Source organism: Neoarius graeffei, chromosome 9 (genome assembly GCF_027579695.1).
Source record: "Neoarius graeffei isolate fNeoGra1 chromosome 9, fNeoGra1.pri, whole genome shotgun sequence".
Lineage (NCBI taxonomy): Eukaryota > Metazoa > Chordata > Actinopteri > Siluriformes > Ariidae > Neoarius > Neoarius graeffei.
This window is the reverse complement of record NC_083577.1, coordinates 1,498,580-1,523,664: the sequence shown is the minus strand read 5'-3', so window position 1 is coordinate 1,523,664 and position 25,085 is coordinate 1,498,580. Positions and strand designations below refer to the sequence as shown.

Here is a 25,085-nt window from a genome sequence, read left to right as displayed (position 1 = left end):
GATGACCCTTACCAGACAGAAACAGATGGAGATCGACTGCAGTCCTTTGGCTCACCTCTTCAGCCTGTACATAATCCAGGCTGCCTTGCAGCAAGGTCACTTCTCCTCAGTCAGCCCTGTAGAAACTATGTTTAAACTTATGGCCTCATAAAAAACACCATATGGCCACATTTCATTTCATTTCATTTCATTTACTCTCTTGAGAATTCTCCTGCAGTCGAGACCTTGATTAATTGGAGTGTAAGGGGATTATTTGCTTCATTGAGCTCTGAACTGCGGACCTCAGGTAATTGTGCAGGTGGAGAGGGTTTTTTTTCTCTTTCTCTTCATGAGCCTTGGCACTAGAGGGATTTACTCAAGCTTCTATTGTTGTTGTCGTCATCCAACCATTGGCGAAAACAAGGCCGTTGAGGGATTTTCAGGTGAAACAGTAACCAGGGCATGGCAGGAATCAGAGCTTTCTTTACACACAGCCAATATAATGGTCTGGATTTCTATAGATCAGCCAAGACTCAGAATTTTTAAGGCTTGATCATGTCCACAGGTAAACAAACTACCTTGAATTGATAAAATGTTAGCTATTAGTGCTGCATGGATGGATTTAACCTGTTAGTGAAACTGGGACAAACCTGGGAATGAGTCAAGAGTGCAAAAATGTTATTAAATGATTTCAATCTCAAATAATTCGCTAAACCAAATCAGATAAACATCCTGAAGACATCTTTTATTGTGTGAATGCATTTATAAACAATATGGATTTCAACTGTTTATGAGGAATGCAAAACACACGTCAGTAGGCATGTTGATGCAGGTTCAGTGTTGGACCATGATGGTGCCAGTGTGTGTTCATTAGGAAAAGCAGATCTCCAGCATTTAGTAACTGGTTAACCAGACCTTAGTTTATACAGTATTATGAGTGTGTGATCATATGTGTCGTGCCTTCAGACAGACTGGCGTCCTGTCCTGGGCCTGTTCTCAAATTAGGCTCTGGATCCACCATGACCGTAACCAGGATGACAGCGGCAGCCACTGGGTTCAAACCCAGAACCTTCTTGCTGTGAGGTGACCGTGCTAACCACTACACCTCTGTGCCACCCTAAGAAATTCTACATGACCAAAATCAAAATATAACTAACCATCCACCAAATAATGTACTTCCATGGACTCCGCCATTCCTGAAAATCTCACCAGACACATCACAACTCATGAACAGAACATTTCCACTTCCGAAGTTGTGAACACCACAAGTGGAATCGTTTCGAACACGGTAAACACGACCCCATTTGAAGGAACCAGATCACCTCTGGTTTGTTCATTAGGGATCAAAATCTACATCCGGATTTCCATAAATCTGCTTTTTGTCAATGTCTGTACAAATAAAATCTAAATCCTAGAAGCACCAGAGAGCCATTATGGATGGAGCCCTTGAGCCAGACCTTTAACACGGAGCTGCTCAGCTGCTCGAACTCGAGTCTGTCCCGGCTACAAGTCCGCCAAGTTACTGCATTTTAATGTTGTTAATCCAAAGTCTTTGTAATCACTGTGTTAAGTGGCTTACAAGTGACTGCTGATAAGAGGTTTAAAGCTTCATATTTACTTTTTGGGCTTATATTCGCCTGCAAAGAATAAAGCAGTATAAAAACACAGCGGTTCGTGTACTTTGGACCGAATCTCCTGAACTGATTGACTCAGTGATGGGAAGTCTGATGTGGAGTCCAAAAGGCTAAAGAACTTCTCAGAACTTTTTTTATTGGATCGCATATGAACATGATACCAAGCCGATACTCATCGTTCAGGGACATTATTAATTTAATCTGATCTGAAACTGAAAACTGTCTGAACGTACACAGCACATTTCGCTTGGACATTGTTACACCACACAATGCTAATTTTTATTTTTCAATCTTTAAACAAGTCTCGGATTAGTGCAGCACCTCTATACATTTATGTCTTATTGTCCCTAATGCCAATAACTCAGGAAGTAAACATATATATATATTTTATGTTAGTAAATAATGATGGAATCCTGATTGCGAGATGTAATTTCAATATAAAATGATCTCAGTGTTTTCTTATCTGATAGACAGAGAACACTTCTCAGTGCTCGTGTGTAAAGCAAACACTGATGATGTGCGAGTGTGTGAGTGTGTGAGTGTGTGAGTGATCGACTGGTTACTGATTTACAGATGTTAAGCCTTACATCATCATGTCACCACAGCAGCCAGTGTTTGCTGGATGAATAAATGGTGCACTGCTTTGATGACTAAGAGCAAGGCCTTAAGCAAACACTACACACACACACACACACCTAGATATTAGCTCATTAGTAATTTTGTTTTTGTTTCCTTGTGTTTTTGGCTCCTCATCAGAAGCTGCTGTTGTTGCTGTTCAGGGTCGGTTTCATTTTACGACGTGCAGTTTTTGACTTGAAAAATACAGTGAGAGGAAAAAACAGATAAAACAAAACAAATACACAACTAACACATTGATCATAATGACAAAAAGTAACACGAGTGGAAAAGTTATAAAGACTTAAGTATGAGGTGAAGTTAGCGATTGTAATTTTTTTTTTTTTAATATTATGTTTAACAAAATGACTTTTCTTTCTCTTTAGATTAGGATTAAACATTGAAAGGTTTATATTTAATATTTATATACAGAATGTTTGAACTATAAATGTTTTCCATCCTTTTATAAAAGATCCTTTTTATGATTGGCCTCATTAGAAATTAACAAGAATTCAAATAAGTTTAATTTCATACTAACAGAGTCATAAGAAAATACATTTACCATGACTCTGAATTTTATAACTTTATATACTAATGACTGCGGGCGGCACGGTGGTGTAGTGGTTAGCGCTGTCGCCTCACAGCAAGAAGGTCCGGGTTCGAGCCCCGTGGCCGGCGAGGGCCTTTCTGTGCGGAGTTTGCATGTTCTCCCCGTGTCCGCGTGGGTTTCCTCCGGGTGCTCCGGTTTCCCCCGCAGTCCAAAGACATGCAGGTTAGGTTAACTGGTGACTCTAAATTGAGCGTAGGTGTGAATGTGAGTGTGAATGGTTGTCTGTGTCTATGTGTCAGCCCTGTGATGACCTGGCGACTTGTCCAGGGTGAACCCCGCCTTTCGCCCGTAGTCAGCTGGGATAGGATCCAGCTCGCCTGCGACCCTGTAGAACAGGATAAAGCGGCTACAGATAATGAGATGAGATACTAATCACCCTGTTAAAGGTTCTGAGTGCAAAGTTGAATTCTGGGTAAAATGTTCTATTGCTGTTGTAGTTTGGAGTTGTTTTGCTGCTGCACACACACCGTGTATCCTGTGTGTAAATGTTTTCCTGAGATTAAAATTGTCCTGCATTTTACAATTCCAAAAATTGCCGAAGCAAGTGAGCACCAATATCACTTGACCACCATGGGGTGTGTTTGACCTACTTTTAACCAAAACAAGTCGGTGTCCGGGCGAACATGGCGGACTCGGCTCTCCCTCCAGCGGAAAAGAAAAAGAAAGAGCAAGGTTAGATGACATCATTTTTCTGGACAGATAACTAAATCATTCTAGCTAGTGCTTAGCTATCTTAGCCTTAGAGTACATGGGCTCGACTCCACGGTAGCGAGTATGGAGTTACACACCTAATGTTTTGATCTTACACAGAAAGAAACGAGAACACAAAAGCAGGAACAGAGAAAATATATATTTGTCTTTTGTTTCACGGATCTGTTCGCGAACGTCAACCACAAATTACATCCCTGCGACTCAGAACTCTCTGATGCAGAGTCATGACGTTTCCCTCGCGTCACCATCGTAGTGTGACGCAGTTCCATAGCTATGCTAATTAGTTAAAGCTCCTCCCTTGTGTTCGGCTGTTTCCTGTTTGCGTAGGGCCGTACTGCTTACCTCAAGAGGGAGGAAAACAGTCCCAAAATGGAGAAAAGCGACCCTCAGTACATCAGAATGTTCACATCTCATCCACAGGATATTGTTCTTGTTGGACAGCGGAAAATGCCACGCACAATTAAAAAAAAATACATTTCAGATGGCTTTGCAGTCCGCACCTTTAACTAAACCTGGTACTGAACTGGTAAATAACTGAAGCATGAACAAAATAATGTATGAGCCTTATAAATGGCAAATTATCTTTTTTTTAAATATAAATATGGAAATGTTGAGAACTGTTGAAAAAAATTGATATTTAATCTAATTACCCCAGTGTAATGTGTCAAAGAAGTGAGAAGCAGTGAAGCTGTAAAGCCACAGTGGAGTATTGCCTTGATAGCAAAAGTCTGATCGGATGAAGCACATCTTCACAAAATGAGAAATCCATGGGATCAGTTATCCATTTGGTGGATGCTTTATCTAAAGTCAGAATCCAATCCAAGCACAGAGATGAGCAGCTGAGGATTAAATATTTTGCTCAAGGGTCTTTCAGGCAATCTGTCCCAGACCAGTCGCAAGCGCAGAATCATCACCGTGAACACGGCCCTATTTAACCACCGTTCACAAACCAAGGACAAATTGAAGAAAAAAATCATAATGGGGGTATTTATTTATTTTGCTGGCATGGTTTGGCTCCACTTGTCCTCTTGGAGTGAAGCACCACTGCAAATCAATACAAAGTTCAAAAATTGTTCTCTCCTGATGGGCGTGGTCTCTACCACCTTGACTCCGCCTCCACCCACAGGGCGTGAGGGATCACTGAATGGAGGATGAAACTGATGTAAATCATAAACTTGGACCTTCACACTCCCCACATCTCGATTCAATTGAAGACGTGGAACAGAGAGCTATGTAGGTGACGTGTTAGACAGCACACTCCACCACCTCCATCATTAAGATACCAGCTTCAGGAAAATCTCATCTCATTCATCTCATCTCATTATCTCTAGCCGCTTTATCCTTCTACAGGGTCGCAGGCGAGCTGGAGCCTATCCCAACTGAGCCCTGTGCCAACCCTGTGCCAGCCCTGTGGATCAGGTGGCTGCAGCAACAAGGGACAGTCACTGCATTATCGAGGTGCATTGAAGCTGATCTGGTGGTTTGTGGCGGTCACACAGTGTTGGGTTTTCCTTTAATTTGTCACCTGTCCTTGGGGAGTCTTATGTCACATTCACAAAACAGGATATTTTCTTTAATTTACTTGAAAAAGATACAAGAAATTACAGGGACATAAAGAAAAGAGTGTAAGTCAGTCAATTATGTAAGAAACTAAGTATGTATGTACATAAGGAAAGTAAGTTAAATAAGTAAAATATGTAAGAAAGAAATCAGAATCGTGTTTGTTGCCAAGCATACGTTCTCACATACGAGGAATTTGCTTCGGTGGGTGGTGCCTGAACAGTTCAAAAATAAGTAGGAATCTAAAATCTATAAATTTGAAAAATGGAGATATTTAAGGAGCCTGTGCATGGGCTGTTTTTTGAAGTCCAAGCTACACAGTGTGTCCTGGAATGTGCAAAAACAGGTCACAGGATGAAGATGAACAAGAATCATGACGTGAATGTGAGAAGAAGAGAATATGTGCAGTGGGAGAAATAAATAGCCGAGCTGTACAATATGTCCCAAGATGTGAAACAAAGGTTCACAGAATGAAGATGTGCGACATGACCATGAGATGTGCAGAAATCACAGTTCAGAGACGAAGTGCATTTATTTTACAGAATGAGAGTGTGAGTTAAGAGTTTAGAGTCAGTGGGGTCTCTGACCTTATTGATGAGGCAGCTGCAGTGGGGAAAAAGCTGGACTCATGACGTGAGGTTTTGGTTCTAATGGACCACAGACCGGAGGGGAATGACTCAAAAAGTTTGTGTTTGAGGTGAGAGGGGTCGGCTACAATCCTTTCTGCTCTCCTCGGGGTTCTGGACTCGTACAGGTCCTGAAGAGACGGAAGATTGCAGCCGATTGTCCTTTCAGTAGCGCGAATGACACGCTGCAGCCTGCCCTCGTCCTTGGCAGTGGCAGTAGCGTACCAGACGGTGATGGAGGAGGTGAGGATGGACTCTATGGTGGTGTAAAAGTGCACCATCATTATCTTTGGCAGATCAAACTTCTTCAGCTCCCACAGGAAGAACATCCTCTGCTGTACTTTCTTGGTGAGAGAGCAGATATTCATCTCCCGCTTGAGGTCCTGAGTGGTTATAGTGCCCAGGAAGTGGAAATACTCCATAGAGGTTCCTGGAGAGTCGAACAGAGTGATGGGGGAGGGAGGGTGTGGCAGAGCTCCTCCTGAAGTCTACAATCATCTCCACTGTCATCAGAGCATTGAGCTCTAAGTTGTTCTAACTGCACCAGGACACCAGATAGTCAATCTCCCACCTGTAGGCAGACTCATCCTGATCAGAGATGAGTCCAATGAGCATGGCGTCATCTGGGAACTTCAGGAACTTGACAGACTGATGACTGGAGTTGCAGCTGTTGGTGTACAGGGAGAAGAGTAAAGAGAGAGAGAGAGAGGATGCAGCCTTGGATGGATCTGGTGCTGATTGTTTGGGAGTCAGAGATGTTTCCCCAGCTTCACGTGCTGCTTCCTGTCAGACAGGAAGTCATTGATCCACCTGCAGGTGGAGTCAGGCACGCTCAGCTGGGAGAGCTTGTCCTGAACAAGAGCTGGGATCACAGTGTTGAAGGCGAAACTGAAATCCACAAATAGGATCCTAGCGTAGGTTGCTGGGGAGTCCAAGTGCTGGAGGATGAAGTGGAGAACCATGGTGACGGCATCGTCTGCAGATCTGTTGGCTCTGTAGGCAAACTGCATGGGGTCCAGAAGTGGGTTAGTGATGGCTTTAAGGTGGTAAAGCACAAGGTGCTTGAAGAATTTCATAACCACAGAAGTCAGAGTGACGGGTCTGTAGTCATTTAATCCTGTGAGCCTTGGCTTTTTGGGGATGGGGATAACGATGGAGGCCTTGAAGCAGGCTGGCACATGGCACGTCTCCAGTGAGGTGTTAAAGATATCTGTGAACACCAGAGCTAGCTGATCAGAAAGTTAAGTAAGTTAAATAATAAGCATGTAGGTAAGTAAAAGTAAGCAAATAATTAACCCTCTGGGATTGAGAGATTCTCCAGCGAAGCTCGGCAGGTTTAGAATGAGTAGGTCATGTATTTAGATAAATACCTTCGAGTTTTTCATCATACAAGCATGATAAACATCCTGACAGAAACTTTACACTTTCCTGTGTGCCCACTGCAAAATAATATTATAGTTTTTAAATTACCTAAATTAGATGAAACAAACTTGTCCTGTTCCTCAGTCACACCGGAGTCGGCGCTCTGAGAGCCCACTTACACAAAAGACTGTTCCCATGGTAACGGCATGATAATCACTTTCACTCTTTCAGTTTCGATTGGTTTCTTTTTTGTGGTGGGAACGCCCAGGATAAAATCTGTCAGAGTTTAGGATATTTGGAGGTAAAACTTTTTTTTGCAAGATGGCAGACGGATTTTATGCGCTTCGAATGATTCAGGACAGCGATTCAATTCAGCGATTCAATTCAATCTTGAGAACTGTGACACTGATGATGAACAGTGCATTTATTTATTTATTTATTTATTTATTCTTTTACTTCGACTCGATCCAGCCAAAGTTAAACTCGAGTAAGTGTAAATATTTCTTCTATTTCTGATGAGCAGGTCGGTTGATATGCGAGTGCTGTAGTGCAAACACAACACAGGAAAAATAACTGAGCAGTTTTTCCAGAGTTAAAAGTATTTTCCTCAAAAATAGTTAACTTTGCTCTATTTTAAGTTTAGAGAGTGAAATTTGGAGTTGGAGCAGCATTACAGAGTAATTGAGTAACAGAGCTGACTGTGGCTCTGAACTGAGTAAAATAGTACAAGAGTTAATTTCAAGACACACTGAATAAAGTCAAATACCAAAATAAAGTCAAATCCCAGATAAATGAAGCTGCTGTAAACATCAGTTTTAGAACGGTGTTGGAATGTGTGAAAAACATGACCTGACCCAATGGGACTTGACCTGATGGGATTAAGAGTTGGCAGTGGGAGGGGTTTTCACTCTTCTCATTGAATGGAATGGAAATTCTTACCCTTCTCATTGAATACCCCTCCCACTGCCAACCCTTTATCCCAAACAATAGGACACACATTTTTTGATGGCCAGTTAATTGTCCAAATCACTGGATCAGATTTAAGTTTTTGTGCTTGATCCATTCCTCAGACTGAACAGAATCACCTCAAGTGATCAAAATAGTTCGACACAATGGGTAAGGTCATGTTTTTACACGCATTCCAACACAGTTCTAAAACTGCTTTTTACAACATCTTCATTTATCTGGTATTTTTTTAAAAGTACAATCACGACACACAGACTACAGAGATATTACTGTAGCAGAACTCGTGCTGAATACAAAAAAGTCATATGACTGAAAATACTGCTTAGATTTGTTGAAATTGACAAAATCAGAGCGTGACAAAATCATTAGAGTGCCAGAAAATACCCTCAGACCCCAGAGGGGTAATGTAGGAAAATGTGAAATTAAATTAAAAGTAAATTAAGTCAGTAAAGTATATAAGTAAGAAAGTAAAAGCAAGTAAACATATATGTAAAGTAAGCAAGTAAAAGTGCACATAAGTAAATAAGTAACTCCTTAAGTAAAAGCGTTTAAGTAAATAAGTAACTAAAGTAAATGTTTAAGTAAGTAATGCAGTAAGTGTTTTAGTAAGAAAGTAAATCAGTAAGTAACTAAAGTAAGTGCTTAAGTAACTTCGTTGTATGTAAGTAACTAAATTTAAGTAATTAAAGTAAGTCAAATCATTAAGCAAATAAGTAAAGTAAGAAAATAAATGTTTAAGCAAAAGTAAGTAAATAAAGTATGTCAGTAGGAAAAGTCTGTACTGTATGTAGGTAAGTCAATAAGGAAGGAAGGAAGGAAGGAAGGAAGTATGGAAATGAGTCCAGCCATTTGAATGTGAAAGTAATAATTAACTCCACACAAACACGGCTCTCTGTATTTATCTCGATATTTTATTCATGGATATGTTTATTTCTATTTTATTTATTTTTATATTTTGATGTATGAAATCCGTAGTGTGTGTGTTTGCGATCCTCAGAGCGGTATGTGGTTATATCTGCCACTGAGCTGCTAAATTCCATTTCATGATAAAATCAGCACTTATTGTTCCTAAGGGAGTCCATGCATGCTCGTTTTACACCATTATCTAAATTAAGGTGCAAGCTCTGTGTGTGTGTGTGTACGTGTGTGTGTGCACGCATGTGCCTGAAAACATTGGCAGTTTAAATGTAATAAGGCAGAATGCATCATCCCTTTTTTCCCTTTGCATTAATTTAGTCGTATTTTGGCTTGAATAAAATTTTGTGCAGAAATAATTTGTGCAACGCCCAGGAACGCTGCACTGCCTCATACTGTGATATACGTTTCCTTGTTTTTAATTTTTTCAGGTGTTTGACACTTCACAAATTGATTACGCCGACGTTGCTTAATGTACTCAATTCATATGATGTTTTGAAGATCCTTTCAGTGATCTAATTTTGGCTGTGATTTAAATATATAATAAAATATATGATGTGTGTATACATAATGACCTGGGTCTCTGTTCCAATAACCAAGAGGAAGCTCAGTCCCAGTTGAACCAACTCAAGAGCGTAGCCAAGGAGGTTGGACATCTCATCAATGCTGAAAAAACCAAAGCCATTGCATACAACCTCCCAGATGGTTCACTGTTCCACAAAGGCGAACAACTTGAAATGATGCGGGATTTTTAGTACTTGGGTTCTTACATTGCTTCAACAGAAAATGACATCAAGCATCACAAAGCATGGGGTGCATTTTGGAAGCTTCAGAAATTTTGGTCTCCAAGTTTACGATGATCAACCTGTTTAGAGCAGCCATCCTGAGCATCTTTCTCTATGGAAGTGAGGCCTGGATTATCACTAAGAAGTTTGAAAGCCAGATCAACTCGTTCCAAACCGCATGCTTAAGAATCATCCTTAAGACAAAGAATGAAGACCGTGTGTCCAATGAAGAAGTTTATAAGTGAACAAAGTCTCTCTCTGTCATCACTGATCATCAACTACACTTCCCGCTTCCTTGGCCATTCCATATGGAGACCCACAAAAGATCTGGTGTCAAAGTATGCTTTATCGTCTCCAACTCATAACACCACATCAAGAGGAAGACCAAAGTTGCAATCCAACAAGTACATGTCTCAACTGCTGTGGAATGATCATGAGATGAGTTCAGAATAGATCAGGAATGCTGCCCAAGACCATGTTGATTGGAGAAGCTTCACCAAGGCCCTAAGAATGACTCAATCGGCAGAGATAGATACTTTATCTGACATTACATTACAGGTATTTAGCAGATGCTCTTAGCCAGATCAACGTACAACAGACCCAGAGCAGCCTGGGGAGCAGTTGGAGGTTAGGTGCCTTGCTCAAGGGCACTTCAACCATTCCTGCTGGTCCAGGGACTCAAACCAGCAACCTTTTGGTCCCAAAACTGCTTCTCTAAGCATTAGCATTATGTTATGGCTTCCCCCACAGATATTTCCTTTAAGATATTTTTCTTCCTTTGCCCATTTTCTCTTTTCTCCCATTCCAGTTGCATTCATACTATACATCTGACTTTAAGAGAAATTGAGAACTAGATGTTTCACACTGAAAGCAATTTCATTACAGTTCAACTTTCAATAAAAATGCGAAGCAGGTCATGTTGACTCAGATGGAACGTTAAAAGTTAATGCTTTGCGCCGGCTGACCCCCTCTGCTAGCGTAGAGGAATGTAAATAAACCTATCCAAAGGCATTTCCTCAGAAAACATTCATTCTGCACAAAGCAAACTTAATGTTGAATCTTTTGGCAGCTCCATGTTGGTACGATCAGTTACAGCGTCGTGGGAGAACCTGGTGGAATGCAGGGGCACTCATTACAGGAAAGAAAAACAGGAAAGTGACATGTCTGAGGATCTTCAGCCTTCCAGGGCAGGATCACTGGTCTGTGGATGGGGATAGAGAGGATTCAGAATGGGATGAATATTGCAAAAAGATTGTGATCGAGATCCCATAACAGCTTGAACACACGCTTGGAGGATTCTGAAGCATGGAAAGGAGTTTGTGTGTCTGGTTCCATAAATATCATTTATATAACATGAAGGTTTATTCTATAATATAAGGACCAGGCGATGCGAACACATCATTTTGAAAATGCTCTTATAATTTTGGCCACATATTTTGTGACAGCTGGTCAGGATATTGAATAGAAGATTCATTGCTTCATTTTCTTAATCACTAATAATAATTATTTATCCACATTTGTAAAGGTTGGAGTAAAAAAAAAAAAAAAAATTTCTATCCACAGTCACTGAATATGAGCAATTGCGTGCTCTGATTAGCTACTCTACTACTAGGCTATCAGCTCATATACCGTGATCAGAGAAAAACAAAATGGTGGAGTGTGTTGCTGAACCAACCGAGAACGAAATAAAAACTCGAATAAAATAATTTTGAAATAAAAACTTGAAAACAAAACCCCCCAAAATTTTATCAAGTATTTAAAAGAAACAGAAATGGCTAAAAGAATATAATATCTCCTGTTCCACACTCCAGCCCAGTTGGCGGCAGTAATGCACCTTAAAGTTGGTTTGCCAACCACCAAAAACCCTAAAGAAGAAAACGAAGCGCCCCCCCCCCCCCCCCCCACACACACACACAAAAGCAACAAAATATGGAATAAAAGTATTTGATGGTAAGAACCTATTTTTTAATTTTTATTTTTTTCCCAAGAATTATTATTATTGCATTTTTTTACAAATTGCTCCTGTCATTTCGCTGGTTTGTTTACATTCTAAGCAGAATTTTTTTTTTTGATGTTTTGTATAAAGTTTTTATTTATCAAATTTGCAAAAAATAAAAAAATGCAAAAATAAAAATGCTCTGTTTCTTAAAATCCAGTGAATGTGGAGAGAATAAAACAGTTATTCCACTCAATCTCGGTGCTACGCGCCTCGTCAGCTATCAGCTCATGTACGACTCGATTTCATGGAATAACTGTTAACTAGCCTCTTAACTAAAATATTCCTTTTATTAAGTGAAAAACATGAATCACAAATAGACCTTTCTTGAATAAAATTATGAACATTTGTACTGCCTCGATTTGCTTCTCTTTTCTTCATCTTTCAGCAGTCTGTAAAAAGAGAGCTCTGACTTCTTATTAAATCTATTTATCTATCCAGTCGATCATACAACAGAGCTTTCCCATTTTGTGTGTTTTTGTAGCATTAGGGCTGTTTTACTTCCTCCTACAGTGAAGTCACGAGCATTCCTGCGATTGTACATTATTGCTGTCTGAACAGCACAATTACAGCTCGGAAAAGCTAAAAGATTATACAGCCTAATAATAATCATAATTAATTTTTTATTTCACTGATTCAAACCATAATAAATTTGCATCGCGATTTCTTATTGCATGATGTACAGTGGGGCAAAAAAGTATTTAGTCAGCCACCAATTGTGCAAGTTCTCCCACTTAAAAAGATGAGAGAGGCCTGTAATTTTCATCATAGGTACACTTCAACTATGAGAGACAGAATGGGGGGAAAGAATCCAGGAAATCACATTGTAGGATTTTTAAAGAATTTATTTGCAAATTATGGTGGAAAATAAGTATTTGGTCAATAACAAAAGTTCATCTCAATACTTTGTTATATACCCTTTGTTGGCAGTGACAGAGGTCAAACGTTTTCTGCAAGTCTTCACAAGGTTTTCACACACTGTTGCTGGTATTTTGGCCCATTCCTCCATGCAGATCTCCTCTAGAGCAGTGATGTTTTGGGGCTGTCGCTGGGCAACACGGACTTTCAACTCCCTCCAAAGATTTTCTATGGGGTTGAGATCTGGAGACTGGCTAGGCCACTCCAGGACCTTGAAATGCTTCTTACGAAGCCACTCCTTCGTTGCCCGGGCGGTGTGTTTGGGATCATTGTCATGCTGAAAGACCCAGCCACGTTTCATCTTCAATGCCCTTGCTGATGGAAGGAGGTTTTCACTCAAAATCTCACGACACATGGCCCCATTCATTCTTTCCTTTACACGGATCAGTCGTCCTGGTCCCTTTGCAGAAAAACAGCCCCAAAGCATGATGTTTCCACCCCCATGCTTCGCAGTAGGTATGGTGTTCTTTGGATGCAACTCAGCATTCTTTCTCCTCCAAACACGACAAGTTGAGTTTTTACCAAAAAGTTCTATTTTGGTTGCATCTGACCATATGACATTCTCCCAGTCCTCTTCTGGATCATCCAAATGCTCTCTAGCAAACTTCAGACGGGCCTGGACATGTACTGGCTTAAGCAGGGGGACACGTCTGGCACTGCAGGATTTGAGTCCCTGGCGGCGTAGTGTGTTACTGATGGTAGCCTTTGTTACTTTGGTCCCAGCTCTCTGCAGGTCATTCACTAGGTCCCCCCGTGTGGTTCTGGGGTTTTTGCTCACCGTTCTTGTGATCATTTTGACCCCACGGGGTGAGATCTTGCGTGGAGCCCCAGATCGAGGGAGATTATCAGTGGTCTTGTATGTCTTCCATTTTCTAATAATTGCTCCCACAGTTGATTTCTTCACACCAAGCTGCTTACCTATTGCAGATTCAGTCTTCCCAGCCTGGTGCAGGTCTACAATTTTGTTTCTGGTGTCCTTTGACAGCTCTTTGGTCTTGGCCATAGTGGAGTTTGGAGTGTGACTGTTTGAGGTTGTGGACAGGTGTCTTTTATACTGATAACAAGTTCAAACAGGTGCCATTAATACAGGTAATGAGTGGAGGACAGAGGAGCCTCTTAAAGAAGTTGTTACAGGTCTGTGAGAGCCAGAAATCTTGCTTGTTTGTAGGTGACCAAATACTTATTTTACCGAGGAATTTACCAATTAATTCATTAAAAATCCTACAATGTGATTTCCTGGATTCTTTCCCCCCATTCTGTCTCTCATAGTTGAAGTGTACCTATGATGAAAATTACAGGCCTCTCTCATCTTTTTAAGTGGGAGAACTTGCACAATTGGTGGCTGACTAAATACTTTTTTGCCCCACTGTATTGTTACATGCCTAGCACCGAGTGTTGCTGAGTACAGAACGGTACCTGAGGGTTTTGCGAGCCTCGGCACGTCTCAGTGCATTAAAGTCAGAGTGAACTGCTCCTCACTGCATGGGATTGTGAACGATTTGGACCAGTTTTAAGCAAGCTTTAAAAAGCAACACTATAACCGGCAGCTTGTCAGCAGGGACATGTCTTTCTAAATACTGTTAATTTAATTTGTTTATTATTATGCTCACCTTCTATGTTTAGGTGTAATTATGGACTTTAGTGTTGCACAATTTACGAGCCCTGTGGTGAGGTCTATTTATGGACAGATGGGGTGGAAGGGGGCGGGTAGGGGAATGAGGGTGTGACAAATTGTGTGTTAGCATTGCCAACATGGCATAAATGTCAGATGAGCAAAACAAATAAACTGGCACTAATTTACTCAAATCCCATGTAAGAGAGGCTAATTTGCATGTACAACCTGAGAAAGCGCATGTGACTGAGTTAGTGGGTGTGATGTACGGTGGGTGTAATATGTAAAAAAAAAAAAGAACAATAAACAACACACATTTGTGATCTCAAATAGACTCCCCAAAAACTAAAACTCAGTACGAATACTATTATAATATTATTGGACCTGTGCATTACAGAGTAATGGTGGTGAGGTACAGAGTAATGGTGGTGAGGTACAGAGTAATGGTGGTGAGGTGCACTGAAGAGCTGTTCAAAATACAATAGGAGTAGGAAATAAGAGTGGAAACTCCCCACCCCCCCCCGGCTCTTTGCATGTGCTGTGAATATCTACATGTGAATAGCTGTAACATGAAAACTAATTCACTCAGATTCTGAAGACTGAAGACTGAGTCATCATTTACCCCTTTTTGACCAAAAGGGAATGGGTTCTTGAACCGGTTCCATTCAGAATCCTTGAACTTTGGTGCCAGTTAGAGAACCGAATCATGTTTTCACCAGTTTTGAGCCGAGAGCCAGTGAAGATAAAAGGAAACGTCATAGAGGAAGTCAAAGATTTGACCGACCTTGGCAGCATCATAGAGAGCACAGGAGGAAAAGAAGAGGATGTCAGAGCCAGAATGGGAAAAGTCAGGACAGCTGTTGTAATGCTGGAAAACATCTGGAAGGCACACAACATCTTGACCTCCACAAAACTGCAGCTTTTCAACTCAAGCGTGAAATCAGTTTTGTTGTTTGGGGCAGGGGCAGCACGGTGGTGTAGTGGTTATCACTGTCGCCTCACAGCAAGAAGGTCTGGGTTCGAGCCCCGTGGCCGGCGAGGGCCTTTCTGTGTGGAGTTTGCATGTTCTCCCCGTGTCCGCGTGGGTTTCCTCCGGGTGCTCCGGTTTCCCCCACAGTCCAAAGACATGCAGGTTAGGTTAACTGGTGACTCTAAATTGAGCGTAGGTGTGAATATGAGTGTGAATGGTTGTCTGTGTCTATGTGTCAGCCCTGTGATGACCTGGCGACTTGTCCAGGGTGAACCCCGCCTTTCGCCCGTAGTCAGCTGGGATAGGATCCAGCTCGCCTGTGACTCTGTACACGATAAGTGGTTACGGATAATGGATGGATGAGGTAGAAACTTGAACAACAAAACACTCCTAAAGAAGATCTAGACTTTTGTCAGCAGATGCCTAAATAGGATCCTCAGAACATGGTGGCCAGAAAAGATTACCAATGAAGAGCTGCTGACCTGAACAAAAGAAACACCCATGGTAACCCAAATATGATGAAGAAAATGGGGGTGGACTGGCCATACCCTACGGGAACCTAGGAACAACATCACAAGACAGGCATTACAGTGGAACCCCTGGGGGAATAGAAAGAGAGGTCACGACCGGAATACCTGGAGATGGAACACAACAGCAGAGATCCAGACAGCTGGCTACACCTGGAAGCAGTTGGAGAAAGAGGCACAGAACAAGACTGAGTGGAGGAAGATTGTCAGTGGCCTATTTTCCTCTGTGGAACCCCAGGCTTAAGTAAGAAGTTGTAATCAAGGATGCATCATGAACGGAGGCCGTTGGACAGTTCACAGTGGGGGTAAACAGGAGATGCAAGATGGTGGACCATATTGATTTACCACCGAGCTTTTGTTCTGTTATTACATATATTTTTCGGTCCTTTTTTTTTTTTTTTTCTGAAGAAGACTCCTTTTCCATTGCGTTCTCCATTGTAGCGCTTGGTTTCCGCTCTAAAGTAATGACATGCCCACTGATGTCGTCATGGTTCGTGCTGGAAAAACAGGGGTTTTTTTTCAGAATGCCCTGAACAGTTCAAAATTTGGAGCATGAACAAGAACAGAACCCATTCCCTGTTGCCAAAAAGGGGTGAGTTTGGCATACAGTGCCTTTATTTTGTCTTCAAAAGGTTTCACACTAGACCTGGGGGAAGCCATGGCCTAATGGTTAGTGAAGCAGCTTTGGTACCAAAAGGTGACTAGTTTGATTCCCTGGACCATCAGGAATGGCTGAAGTGCCCTTGAACAAGGCACTTAACCCCCAACTGCTCCCAGAGCTGCTCTGGGTCTGTTGTACGTCGCTCTGGATAAGAATATCTGCTAAATGCCTGTAAGGTAATGTCTTCAAAAGGTTTAGACAAATTTAATACACTGTCAGAAACAGGGGTACAGCAGGAGTCCATTTCTGTCCCCCAAGGGACAATCTACACTAATGTATCCCCTTGGGCTCATTATGGGACCTCAGGGTAACTGTGTACCTTTTTAGAGTCAAAAAGGCACATACATGTTCCCAAGCAGTACAGAAAGGGTACAGATGAGTACCTGAGAGGGTCCTGCCCCAGTGACATGCCGTTGTACCCCTAAAGGTACAGTAATGTACTTTATTTTCTGAGAGTGTACCTGCCCTTTAGTCCTGTTAATTTGCTGAGCAGTCGTTATCCCCAAAGTGTCTTTCAGGCTCCAGTGAATCTCACTGCTGCTGATAAATGAATCTGTTTGCATTGACTTCATCTTGGTTTTGCAGCTTTATGTAGAAAATGACATTTTCATTAAAGCAGAAAACAGGTCTGTTATTTTGCTCATTTGGAAGATGCTTAGTGGCCATTTGGTGATTCAGAGTTCAGGGTAGTGAAGGTCAAATGGATGACCTGCCAGGAGGAAGCTGTCCGTTAAACCCCAGACCATCTGCTCTCTCTCTCTCTCTCTCTCTCTCTGGCTGTGAACAGCAGGAGGAAGGAATCTCAAGGAAGTTTCGAAGTTTGTTTTTTCTAGCTGTGTGTGTGTGTGTGTGTGTGTGTGTGAGAATCTAAAAATATTTGACTCCATTTGTTATTTGTACTCCCACCTGTACACCTCTGACCATCTCAGATTTGCTTCATACTTTCTGGAAATATTGTCAGTGTGCCCAATGAATAGTGTACAAAATTTTAGGCTTGTACCTTCATTAGTTTCTGAGATATAGGGGCTTTAAAAAGGGGCGTGGCCCCAATTTCACTGCTGAAACGCGTGCTACAGAAAACGGACCTAACTTCCATAAGTCATTACTTTTAAACTATTCATGCAAAATACATGAAATTTTCAAGGATTGTTCTTCAACGCCAGACGCCTTTAAATACTAAAATAGAAAGTTCACAGTTCAATATTTGCCAAGTTATAGCTTGCTGAAAATCATAAATGTGCTTTGGAGCAACTTTGACGCCCCATATCTCCACATTAAAGCACACCAGATCTTTCAAATTTTCTTATTTAGAGTTTGCATGTTCTCCCCGTGTCCGCGTGGGTTTCCTCCGGGTGCTCCGGTTTCCCCCACAGTCCAAAGACATGCAGGTTAGGTTAACTGGTGACTCTAAATTGAGCGTAGGTGTGAATGTGAGTGTGAATGGTTGTCTGTGTCTATGTGTCAGCCCTGTGATGACCTGGCGACTTGTCCAGGGTGAACCCCGCCTTTCGCCCGTAGTCAGCTGGGATAGGATCCAGCTCGCCTGCGACCCTGTAGAACAGGATAAAGCGGCTAGAGATAATGAGATGAGAATGAGATGTTATAGTACTCTTTAGGCAACTAGGTATGTGTTCAAAAGAAATCAAACTTTCTGATTTATTAGGCTTTAAAAAAAACATTTTGCACCTATAATTCAAATGCATATTGCAAATGTATGACAAGGTCTACCATAAAACCAATTATACCACTGGAAAGAGCTTGTTTTGATTAGCAAATGCACAGAATATGAAGCTGGTACCCTAAACCAAACTATAAATATTAAGGTATCAAGTACGGCATGTTTTACGATAGACAGAAATGCTGTTTTAAGGCATATTACAATACAATTACTTTCCAGATGAAAAAAGAAAGCATAATGAAGGCTGCTGGGTTTTGGTGTAAAATGAAGAAGCGAGTGTGACAGTCAAAGTGTCCAGAAGAACTGGGGCTGGTTCTGTAAGATGCTCAGGAAAACCTACAGATCATTTCTGCATAAGGGTCGTCTCACACCAAATACTGACTGTTTCATTTATTACGGCTCACTGATTACTGTTTATAGTTTTTTTTTTTTTTAATGTTGAAACATTACATTTCATTATTTTTAAGCCATTTTTGGTCGACAGCATTTCTTTACATGTGCCTCAGACTTTTGCACAGAACTGTATTAAAATAATAATAATGATGACACTTGATAATGATAATGCTGAAGCAGTCTTATTTTGATTTAAGGATGGATCCATTGTGATATATATATTTATTTTATGTCTATAATGCACAGGGCCCATACTGCTGATATTGATCATAATTGAAATAACTTTAGAGACATAATATTTTACTGCTTGTGAATCAGAAGAGATGATCAGGGCCAGAGTTACGACTGAGCACGTTTTACTCACATCAGCCACAGGTTCAGAGCCGAACACAGACCCAGCGCACTTTCTTTAAATCCTGTCATGGCCCAATTCTAACTGTGGCCCTGTTGTTGATCTGTGCAGATAGAGAGAACCCTCCTTCCAGGGTTTTCCATCACTGGTGTGCCCTAAAGAAGGACGAAGGGCCCTGCAAGGCCCTAAAGGACAGATTCTACTTCAACAGCGACACACTTCGCTGCGAGCATTTCGAGTATGGAGGCTGTCAGGGCAACGCGAACAATTTCATGACGCTAGAAGAATGTGAAGAAATGTGTCTGGTGAAAGGTAAGCAGGGTCTTACTACTTTTTTGTTTTGTTTTACTGAAGATGAAAGTGACGGTGCTCAGCAAGGGCAAAGAGAGGTGTGTACGTCTTCAGGGAAGAAGTGTGGAGGCTGACAGGAAATGGGCTTCGGAATAACCATCTGAACCGTCACAGGTGTGTGATGCAGGACAGGCATAGCTCTAATCCCCAAGGACCTCAACTCTAGACTCGTAAGCAACTAATACTGCATTCGACTGAAGTCATTTCTGACTTCCAGATAAGAAAAAAAACAAAGGACACGCCCTCTCAACTCGAACTCAGGAAGTCAAGACGATCTCTTCAACTCCTTTTTTCAGCGAATCAACACGGCTGTGCACAATATCAGCATAAAACAAAGTAGAACAACTTTTACTTTTAAATTAGGGATACTTGTATACATGTACAGTGTATATCAAAAGTCTACACACCCCTGTTAAAATTCCAGATTGAAAAATGGAAATATGTTGAATCGGGTCAGATCTTTTTCCATGTTTCTGTGTTCCATGATGCAGCTACCAACAAAATTTAAAGCAAAAACAAAAATATTTTAGAGAAAGAAAAGCAAAATGAAAGCTCATGTGCACACAGTTATTCATAATTTTATATATATATATATATATATATATATATATATATATATATATATATATATATATATATAGGGGAGAGCGGGGTAAGATGAGCCAGGGGGTAAGATGAGCCACCCCCTGTTTCTAAGAAACAGTAAACAAATGTGACCATGTGACCACATTCAAAGGGGGGCGGGACCATTTACTTACACTTGTGGAGAGGAGCACCACATGTCAAACTAGGTGAGGGAGATATTTATAAAAATGTGTTTTTGTGCTTTCTAAGTCAATTCCATGTTTGTCCACAGTGAAGATGATTTAGAGAAGACAAAAGTAGAATAATATTTAGACACATTAGGGTTAAGTTAGTGGCTTTCTAAGCTATGATATGAATGCTAATAAAAATAATTTTGATTAGCCTAATCCCCTTTATTAGCATTTTTCTACAAAATGGTGGCCACGGGGTAAGACGAGCCATTAGATGTGGGGCAAGTTGAGCCACTGGCTCAACTTACCCCATTGGTGGCTGAGCTTACCCAATATGGATGACACTTAAGTTTTCACATTTGCTGGTCATATATGACAACAACAACAAATAAACAAACAAATAAATAACATGTTAATATAAATAATATGTTTAAAACGTTTTTAATAAATAAAATAATGCCCTCTGTTATTACAGGTGTGCATGATGCCACACTCATACAAAAGAAAAACAGACAGGGCCGCACAGTCCCGTGCAGTTTTGGAGAGAGCCGCAGAGGAAGTCAGGAAAGGCAGGCCTGTTCGGGCTGTGGCGAGGGATATGCATTTGAACAGGATGACTCTGACTAGGTTCATTGAAAAGATAAAGAATGGAGAGGTAGAGACAGGTTATACCAAGTTGGTGAAAGTGCATTTCTTCATTGGCCAGATAATCAAATTGGATGTCTTCGAAATAGAGGCAAGATTTGTCAAAAGAAGCCGGTCATGCCATGGCTCTGCAAGAAAGCCGACCTTTGTCTTCAAAGAGAAAGATAAGGCTGTCCTGTCAAGACAGGATATTGTGAAAAAATTGCCCCGCCCCTTTACTGTTGGGGGGACAGCACGGAGGGAGAGGCAAATGGTGTTCCCTTGCCATTTGAACGCTTGGAACATTGAATAATGATGAAATGATTGATGGAATGATTGCTGCATGTTTTAGCAATGTTTTAACCTACTGAAAGAAATAAGATTTTTTGGCACTGTTCTACTGTTTTAGTAATTTCTGTAATATAGTATATCTCTCATTCCCTCTCTAACCATCCCTCTTTCTATCTATCTATGCATATCTCTCTCTCTCTGTCCATCTATCTATCCCTCCCTATCCCATCTCGTTCTATCACCTCTCTCTTCATCTCCCCTTCTCTATGCAACGGCCCTATCCCCCACTTGACTTGACTTGATTCATTGATTGCATTTCTAATAATAAAAGTTGTTTACTTTGTTAACCTAACATGATTTGTGTTGGCTCAATTTACCCCACACAGTGGCTCATCTTACCCCGTGCATGGGGTAAGTTGAGCCACTTGACATTTTTTTTTCAAGAGGTAATATCACTCTAACCATAAGAGCTTATCAATTATTTTTTGCTCAGATAGTAACAGTACACTTTGAAATTTGGTATGGTGTGTAGACTGGAAGCAAAAATGGCTTTAACATGTAGTTATGATGAAAAATGTAAAGTGGCTCATCTTACCCCGCTCTCCCCTATATATATATATATATATATATATATATAAAAAAGTGCTGTCAAGCGATTAAAATATTTAATCGCGATTAATGTCGCGACTGTCATAGTTAACTTGCGATTAATCGCAATTTAATCGCACATTTTTGTCACATGAAAAACCATTGTAATTCTCTTATCAGCATAAAAACGTGAATGGGCTTGCTTTGTATTGCAAAGCATAACACGTCTTGATACAGCCACTGCAAAGTGAAACCTAAGCCGAACACCAGAGCTAGCAAAAGAACCAGGAGTGAAGTGCTCTACTGCTTGAGTTAGTCTACAACTCAGAGAGACAGGTTACACAGTGACGGTAGGCTTGACATGCTTGATTATAATATAAAGTACACTATTATATTAACTTTAAGTTGTTCGTTGATAAATATTGCATTGAATCTGATCTTTACTGTTTCAGCTCACTTAACACATTTTGTACTTTTACACTTTCTGCCTGTTGATGCATCGCACTGTCCAATCAGAGGCGGCCAAATTTGCATATTACAGGAAGGATTTCTGGGATAGCACTGAGTTTACAGTTCAGAGGGATCTGGCTTCTTTAGACGCTGCCGTCTTAAAACTGAATAAATATTTAAAAAGAGCCAAATGAGCCAGTCTTTTGAACAGCTCTTTTCAAAGAACGGATCACAAAGATGCGGATCCCATCAAAGAGCCATAAATCCCATCTCTACTAGCGCGCCCTGCCCGCGCTGGTTCTGGGGGGCAGAGGACTCTGGCTGTGCGGGGCGTGGCTAGCTGCTATCGGCTTTCTAAGCAAAGTCTCTGTTCCAAGTTCCTGGAAGTTTCAAAAGCTTATGAAAAACCTACATCATGCCACAGAGCGTTAATCTCGCGATAAAAAAAATTATCGCCGTTAAAATTGAGTCAAGTTAACGCGTTAATAATGCGACATTTTTGACAGCACTAATAATATATATATATATATATATATATATATATATATATATATATATATATATATATATATATATATATATAGAGAGAGAGAGAGAGAGAGAGAGAGAGAGATTGATTTACTTTATTGATCCCAAGCTGGGAAATTGTTGTGTTACAGCAGCAAGTTATCAGACATCTGAAAAAACACACTGTACAACATAAAGTAGAATGAAAATTATATCCAAGAACAAAAAAATGAAACAATTAAAAAAAAAAAATTCTTTATTCTGTCCACATTCACTGGATATGAGCAATTGTGCGCTCTGATTGGCTACACTACTACTAGGATATCAGCTCATATACCATGAGTAGAGAAAACAAAATGGCGGCGCGTGTTGCTGAACCAACCGAGGACGAAATAAAAACTCTACTTGAAAACAACCCCCCCCCCAAAAAAAAGCAATAAAATATGGAATAAAAGTATTTGATGGTAAGAGCATATCTTTTTTTTTTTTTCAAGAATTATTATCGCATTTTTCATAAATTGCTCCTGTCATTTTGCTGGTTTGCTTACATTCTAAGTGGAACTGATTTTGTCGGATGTTTTGTATAAAGTTTGTTTTGATTGAATTTGCACAAAATAAAAATGTTCTGTTTCTCAAACAGAGAGAATAAAACAGTTATTCTACACGATCTCGGTGCTACGCGCCTCGTCAGCTATCAGCTCATGTACGACTCGATTTCGGGGAATAACTGTTCATTATTGTACTATGTCCAGGTGAATGTGCATTCATAGTGCACAAAACAAGAATTGAGATGAATTAATGTAAAAACTGCGTAAAAGTGGCTGTATTGAATGGAAAATAAATAAATAAACAAGTAACCTCTAAAGGTGCAAAGTGACCGTAGGACCAGGATCAGTTTATAAACAGCACTATACAGCGCAGAGTTCAACGCGCTCTCTCTCTCTCTCTCTCTCTCTCTCTCTCTCTCAGTAATGTGCAATAATAGTTATGTACTTTTTAATCATTTTTATTCATTTTATTATATATGAGAATTTTTTTTTCCCTTGGTGTTTGGTTGCAACACGATACATTCAGCACAGTTTACACACACACACATACACACACACACACACACACACACACACACACACACACATATACACACACACACACACACACATACATACATACACACACACACACACATCCTAATATCCAAATATTGCAAAAATTAGGAATCTCAGTTGTGATGTACAGTATATTACTCGTCTCATCTTCATCCGCTTATCCGGGGCCGGGTCGCGGAGGCAGCAGTCTGAGCATGGAAGCCCGAACTTCCCTCTCCCCAGACACCTCGGCCAGCTCCTCGGGAAGAACACCAAGGCGTTCCCAGGCCAGCCGAGACATAGTCCCTCCAGCGTGTCCTGGGTCTTCCCCGGGGCCTCCTCCCGGGGGGACATGCCTGGAACACCTCCCCAGGGAGGCGTCCAGGAGGCATCTGAAAGAGATGCCCGAGCCACCTCAGCTGATTCCTCTCGATGTGGAGGAGCAGCGGCTCTACTCTGAGCTCCTCCCGAGTGACTGTGCTTCTCACCCTATCTCTAAGGGAGCGCCCAGCCACCCTGCGAAGGAAACTCATTTCGGCCGCTTGTATCTGCGATCTTGTTCTTTTGGTCATTACCCAAAACTCATGACCATAGGTGAGAGTCGGAACGTAGATCGACCGGTAAATCGAGAGCTTCGCCTTTTGGCTCAGCTCCTTCACCACGACGGACCGGTAAAGCGACCGCATCACTGCGGAGGCTGCACCGATCCGCCTGTCGATCTCACGCTCTATCCTTCCCTCACTCGTGAACAAGATCCCGAGATACTTAAACTCCTCCACTTGAGGCAGGACTTCTCCACCAACCTGGAGAGGGCAAGCCACCCTTTTCCGATCGAGAACCATGGCCTCGGACTTGGAGGTGCTGATTCTCATCCCAGCCGCTTCACACTCGACTGAAAGCCGCCCCAGTGCATGCGGAAGGTCCTGGTTTGAAGAAGCCAACAGGACAACATCATCTGCAAAAAGCAGAGATGAAATCCTGTGGTTCCCAAACAGGATTCCTTCCGGCCCCTGGCTGCGCCTAGAAATTCTGTCCATAAAAATTATGAACAGAACCGGTGACAAAGGGCAGCCCTGCCGGAGTCCAACATGCACTGGGAACAGGTCTGACTTACTGCCGGCAATGCGAACCAGACTCCTGCTCCGTTCGTACAGGGACCGGACAGCCCTTAGCAAAGAGCCCCGAACCCCATACTCCCGAACTATATTACTCTGGAGGTGCAAATAGTTAGTTAGTTAGTTAGTTAGCGTTCTTCCAAGATTATCTCGTCAGTAATACAGTGAAATCGAAGACTCCTCCATAAATACAAGGCATATTTTGTAGCTAAACTATTACAGCGTTATTTAAGCTGGCTAACCTACTGCCTTTTGTTGACAAACACTGCTCAAATTGGGTAAATAATGTATTCCTTCTTTCTTTTTCTGTAATTCATGACTAGCCAGATTGAAAGCAAGGTCTCTAGGAATCAAACACAAGTCTGCAATTTTAATTTTCACTTCATTTATTTGCCTAAAAAAATAAATCCCAATTTCTTGTACATCCTACAGTTCTAACTCTGAGTAAC

General features: G+C 41.2%; 1 protein-coding gene across 2 annotated transcripts in view; it reads left to right on the top strand.

Annotated features, from left to right (window-relative positions):
- The window catches only part of tfpia (tissue factor pathway inhibitor a), a 79,350-nt gene that overhangs the window by 14,412 nt on the left and 39,853 nt on the right, over positions 1-25,085 (top strand). For both annotated transcript variants that reach the window (XM_060928935.1, XM_060928936.1), the window contains exon 2: positions 18,982-19,182. In XM_060928935.1, coding sequence (XP_060784918.1) covers positions 18,982-19,182 — 201 coding nt within the window. The remainder of the gene's footprint in view (positions 1-18,981; positions 19,183-25,085) is intronic.